Source organism: Ahaetulla prasina, chromosome 15 (genome assembly GCF_028640845.1).
Source record: "Ahaetulla prasina isolate Xishuangbanna chromosome 15, ASM2864084v1, whole genome shotgun sequence".
In the NCBI taxonomy this organism is placed as follows: domain Eukaryota; kingdom Metazoa; phylum Chordata; class Lepidosauria; order Squamata; family Colubridae; genus Ahaetulla; species Ahaetulla prasina.
Window position 1 is genome coordinate 963,158 of NC_080553.1, and position 6,000 is coordinate 969,157.

Genomic DNA, 6,000 nt, shown 5'->3' on the forward strand with positions numbered 1-6,000 from the left:
AGTGGGCTCTGAGGTCCCATTGAATCTGGCCACGCCCAGCTCCAAATACATTAGAAAAGCCGCCTCTCAACCACTCGGTAAACCAGAGATTGCAGATCAACTCCCAGGGGTCAGTTTCCTGGATTCTCATTGGATTCCAGAGAATTCTTCAGGCAGCCAGATTCAGCTGTGGCCACTCTCCCTTCCCAAGGGAGCCGCTCAGTCTGACATTTCTCCACCAGGAGGTCCAGGCTGGGAGAAGAACAGCTGAAACCCCTGACCTCCCGCACCAGCGGTTGAAGGAGCTCCTGGGCAGGATGTGTGGCTGCTCTTCAACAGCCGTTGAAAGGTCCCTGGGTCCCTTGAGAGCATCTATTGGTGATTTGAGATCACAGACTCTTTACTCGGGGATCTTGCAGAATAGGCCTGCATTCAGCCGTGTCCTGTTTCATTGTCAGATATTCTTCAGCTTGGGAGGTTAAGAGGAAGAAGCTGGACTATAGTTATTTGGAGAGCTGCAGAGATGAACATGTACAAGGTCCCATGAGGGAGCCATCAGCCTCTTGCAGCCATCTTGGCCTCTGCAGGGTGGGGGGGGAGCGTCTTTTCTGCCAGCTGCTGCTGAAAGAGTCATAAATAAGACAGCTTTCTAGTTTGCTTTTTCTGACCTGGTTTATGTAAGTTGCTGTTGACTGCTCTTCAGCCACCACCGTGTCCCTTTTTCTTTGTTGCAATCTTTCACAATTTTATTATAATGGCACTCTTGCAGTTGTACCCTTGCAAACTCAGATACTAAATTTATAGGGCCCTCTGGTGGCTCAGACTGCTAAGACAGTCTGTTATTAACAGCAGCTGCTTGCAATTACTGCAGGTTCTAGTCCCACCAGGCCCAAGGTTGACTCAGCCTCCCATCCTTTATAAGGTAGGTAAAATGAGGACCCAGATTGTTGGGGGCAATAAGTTGACTTTGTATATAATATACAAATGGATGAAGACTATTGCTTGACATAGTGTAAGCCGCCCTGAGTCTTTGGAAAAGGGCGGGATATAAATGCAAATTTAAAAAAAAAATTGGCTTCTTCACCATCTTGGCCGGCTGCAAGGGAGATCTCAGTCCCAGTGACGATCTGATCTTTTGTGGTGCTGGAGCTGGTGGTTTTTCTCTTCGATGGTGGGATTATGTTTTGGCTGCTGTTGTGTTTGGGGCAATTCTACATTTTCTTTCTGAGTGAAGGAAAAAGACTGGAAGGCTACCCAATAGTCATGGCCCCCCCTTGTTTTCTTCTGACGGTTTGGGCATCCGTGCCTTTTCCCATTCAGACAGGAAGAAGGACCTGAGCAAGATGAAGAGCCTGCTGGACATCCTGACAGATCCTAAGAAGCGGTAAATTCTTGGCGGTTGCCCATTTCTCTCCGTGAGTCTCCGCTGCCGTGGGGATCCTCCCTTGCAAGGAAGCACATGAGGGGGGCTCTGCTGTTGGCTTTCCACCTGCCCCTCATGGCTACGGGCCCCCAATGTGCGGTCGGTCTCAGCATCGCACAGGTGTTCTCAGTGACTAGCAGCCCCATTGCAGCTTTTGTTCTTCTCAGCCCCACAAGAAACGGGGGCCACATTCACTTCCCCAGCCACTCAAACATCCTGATCCGAGGAATGTTTGTGCGGTCCCCTTTTCCCCAAGAGGGAAGTTTGAGAGGCCCTTCTTTCCTTCTTAGCTGTCCTCTGAAAACTTTGCAGAAATGTGAAATTGCTCTGGAGAAGCTCAAGAACGACATGGCCGTGGTAAGTGAAGGGAGGGGGATTTTATCATCTTTCTAATATCCCATAATATGGCAGCCTATCTCAGAGCCTCGGGTTCTGCCCCTCGGTGAGGCCCTGAAGTTGCAGGTGAAAACATGATGGCTGAGGCAGCTGGTGGAAAACCACCTGATTGGAAAGGTTCCCATCTGATCCCAGTTACTCCCTTCTGTGTGGACGTGGGTGGGAAAGACGGGTCTCCAGAGAGTGTCTGAACTTTAATCACTAGAAAGAGGGTGAAGAAACAGACTTGGCTTTTCAGTTGCCATCTTCTTTTTGCCAAGTTTAGGACCTGAGCAGGTAGAGGGAGCAAAAGAGGTGCTTGGTTTATGTGCAGGTAATTGGTGTCTCTGTTGTATGCCAGCCCACCCCTCCTCCCCCTGCAGTACCTGCCACAAAGCAGCAATATTTGTGCCAACCGTTGCTGGATGCCGTCCTTGCCAATATCCGCTCACCGGTCTTCAATCATTCCCTGTATCGAACTTTCATGCCAGCCGTGACCGCCATCCATGGTCCCCCAATCATGTAGGTGTCATTTTTCGACTCCTTAAGCAAATTCCAGCCATGGGAAGGTTTTGGGAAATGCAGCCGGGCTGAAGCGTTTGAGAATCCTTCGGAATTTGCCACATTTTGCATAAATGTGACCTTAAAAACATGTCCTGTTCAGCTCCCAGGACTTGGCAGGCCTTCTCTTAATTAAAAACAAGAAAAATCAAATAAATCTGCTTAATTACCTTTACAGATAGTCCCTGACTTACAACCATAATTGAGCCCAAAATTTTCATTGTTAGGTGAGACGGCTGTTAAGTGAGTTTTGTCCCATTTTACGACCTTTCTAGCCACAGTTGTTGAATGAATCACTGCAGTAGCTAAGTTACTAGCAGAGTCGTTCAGGGAATCTGGCTTTCCTACTGACTTTGCTTGCCGGAAGGTCGCAAAAGGGGATCACGTGACTCTGGGACACTCTGACTCTCGTAAATATGAGCCAGTCACCAAGCGTCCAAATGTTGGTCACATGACCATGGGAATGCTGCAATGGTGGCAAGTATGAAAAATGGTCATAAGTCACTTTTTTCAGTGCTATCATAACTTTGAAAGGTCAGTAATAGCAATAGCGCCTAGACTTATATGCCGCTTCACAGCGATTTACAGCCCTCTCTAAGTGGTTTACCGAGTCAGCATATAGTCCCCAACAATCTGGGTCCTCACGAACTGTTGTAAGTCAAGGACTAGCTGTACATCCAGATGCAGCCATAAATATTTGGTTGTCCGGATGGGCCTCTCTTTGCCCAGGACTCCGGTGCCTTCCCCGCGGAAGCGGAAGTACGAAGACGACGAAAGGCAGACCATCCCAAATGTTCTGCAAGGGGAGGTGGCGAGATTAAACCCCAAGTTCCTTGTGAACCTTGATCCCGCCCACTGCAGCAACAATGGCACGGTCCATCTCATATGCAAGATAGGTGAGTGGCAGAGACAGCTGTGGGGTGAGCCCACTGCAGGGTCTGGCCCTCCGAGAGGGGGCAGCTGAGGTTGTAGGGGACGACTTGGGGACGGGGGGAGTAAGAAAGAAGGGTTGATGTGCAAAAAAGCTTTCAGGTTGTTTTTGCAATATCCCCCCCCCCAAGAAACAAACAAACAACATCACATGGCACCTCTGGTTCCAGATGACAAGAACCTTCCGAGCGTCCCGCCGCTGCAGCTCAGTGTCCCGGCTGACTACCCAGACCAGAGCCCCCTCTGGATTGACAACCCTCAGCAATACGGTAGGGCGTTGGCGGCTGGCACTCGGGCTGCCTGGTTCCCTCTGTGCTTCGAACCCCCGTTATGGCTACACCATAAGCTGGTGGGGGGAAATCCTGGAATCCCATTGCTGAGCCAAAGACTTTCTTTCAGAATCCGTATGATGGGGGGGGGGTGCTGAGTGGGGCAGAGAGCAGGTTGGGCAAAGAAATTGCTCCAACAGATTAATGCTTTATTTTTAAAGAAGGAAGCAATAAGAGGAAGAACAGCCTGTCGGAGTTTCTAGTCCTGATTATTCAGGGCACTGCAATGCACAGTCTGCCATTGTGCCTCTTAAAAGGAATAGAGATTAGAAGAATAGGAATAGGGGATAGGATAGGATAGGATAGGATAAAGCTGGGACCTTGGAGGTCTTCTAGTCCAGCCCCCTGCTCAAGCAGGAGAACTTATACTATTTCTTCTTGTAACATTGTCTCCCTTTGCAGAAGCAAACCCTTTCCTGCAGTCCGTGTATCGCTACATGATGTCCAAATTGTTGCAGCTGCCGGACAAGCACTCAGTCACTGCCCTCCTCAACACCTGGGCCCAGAGCATCCGGCAGGCCTGCTTGTCTGCTGCTTGACTGGCCAATCTCGCCAGCTGGGCACCGGAAGCTTCGTGGGCTCGGATCTGGCTTGCCTGCTTGTGCTGCTTCTGCCTTTGGCGGCTGGCCAGGCTCTTGACGCCCATGGGAATTTACAGTTTTCAGGGGAGGGTTAAAAATGCCTTTGTAGAGAAGAGCTTGGGAAAGCAAACTCAGTCCCGCGTGGAAAGAGGGACAGCTGGTCCAGCGTCAGCCCTGCCCTCGGTCGGCAGGAGGACCCACTGCGTTCTGCTTCTCACAAGGCATCAAGTGGGGGCTGGCGGGGATCTGCCAAGGATCGGGACCGCGGGTTCAGGCAGAAGCTCCTGCTTTCAGCACTCCAGCTGATGTCTCTGACATTTCAGTTTCAGGAACGGGACTGTTTGGACACAGTTCTCTGCCTTTCCGAACGTTGGCATTGTTAAGACAGCATCTCAGGTGCTGCCCCTTCTGTCGATCTCTGAGCACTCTGCCATTTTGAAGATTTTCAAGTAATTACTTTGCAAGATGCTGATTAATTGTAGTACAACAGGCGCAATCTTTCAGATATGAATCATTGCATTTGTTTTATTGTAATAAATCTATTGTTACAGTATTTAACACTCAGCCTTTTTTTGCCAACTCACGTTTACCTTTTTACAAATCCCTTTGATCTAAGCAGGCTCGCCTGTGTTGGGCCTCCAACTGTGCTACTGAAGACAGAGGCGACCGCTGCTTTTGAAGGCAAAGCAGTCTTAGCAATTAAGCACTATAACTGTGGCTGGCTGTAGTGCAGTGAGCATGAAAGTCAGCATACATACAAAGTCTAATAAAACTCAGGTGAGGGGAAAAGGCCTCGGAAGCAGCCCGTGGGGGTCCCACAGGCAGCCGGCAGCTGCGCAGGTCTCCTGGCTACAGGGCGGTCCTGTGCAGCCTGTTCCTCTGAACGGCCTGTGCTCGCTTCTGCCTCTCGGCAAAGGCATTCCCCAGCGTCTGCTTCAGGGCAGGCAGCACAGCTCTTTCGGCAGCGGGCAGCGGGGTCAGGATCCGGCTGGAAAACAAAGCAGGCCTGTTGATGGCCTAGAGGAGACTTCAAGGGGGCTGCCTTCCTTTAAGGGCTTGTAAAGGACTCGTTTCAAAGCAAAAGCAACTATTCTCTTGGCCTCTCTCAGCCAACAAAGGGAAAACGCTCAAAAATACATTTTTATTGGGGTTACATCAAAGATACTGGGTTGATGTCAGCATTAACATGTCTTGGAACATGCCAGTTGGACCAGGAAAGAGAAAGACTTGGTCAAAAGCTGCTTTCCGCTGTGCAGACCGAGCACACACCTGCATACAGGTACACACTTCCAAACAAGCAACCAAGCTCCGTTTCAAATTTTCTCCATTACTTTAAGGTCTGAAGTTTTCTTAAACTGCCAAATTAATATTTCCAAGAGGCTGAAAGTATAGCAGTGTGTCTCGTTTTGCCCAGATGTAGTCAAAACAGATTTGGATGTTTTTCTATGATCTTAATTGCCTACATTTGGTATTTTTCTAAAAGTAAAGACCAGAATTGGAAGTATTTCCATTGCTGAATTGAGATATTTCAGCACACAGTGGAGAATTTTAACTTCATAACCCTAATAAAGGAGAAATATTAAAAGGGGGCTGCTTACCATTTCTTTGGGGCATTCCTCACTCTGGGCAGCTTCGTGCTCTCCTGGCTCCTAAATGAAAGAGTTAATTAGTTCCCAAAGGGAGGCGTCTTGCTTGGCCCCTTGGCAGAGAGATCCATCCAGCTGGCTGAATGAGGTGTTCAAAGAGCTAGCAAAGAATGCCAGAGACCATGAGAGGCTCAGGTGGGCTGGAGGGGGGGCACGTTCTTCCCTCAAGGATCTAA

General features: G+C 49.4%; 1 protein-coding gene across 1 annotated transcript in view; it reads left to right on the top strand.

The window, feature by feature from the left end:
• MED15 (mediator complex subunit 15) overlaps nucleotides 1-4,731 on the top strand; it is a 55,359-nt gene extending 50,628 nt beyond the window's left edge. Inside the window, exons 14-19 of the mRNA XM_058158298.1 lie at nucleotides 1,300-1,363; nucleotides 1,693-1,759; nucleotides 2,139-2,299; nucleotides 3,068-3,234; nucleotides 3,439-3,537; nucleotides 4,000-4,731. Of these exons, the coding sequence (XP_058014281.1) occupies nucleotides 1,300-1,363; nucleotides 1,693-1,759; nucleotides 2,139-2,299; nucleotides 3,068-3,234; nucleotides 3,439-3,537; nucleotides 4,000-4,136 (695 nt within the window). The 3' untranslated portion in view covers nucleotides 4,137-4,731. The remainder of the gene's footprint in view (nucleotides 1-1,299; nucleotides 1,364-1,692; nucleotides 1,760-2,138; nucleotides 2,300-3,067; nucleotides 3,235-3,438; nucleotides 3,538-3,999) is intronic.
• Nucleotides 4,732-6,000: the final 1,269 nt, after the last annotated feature.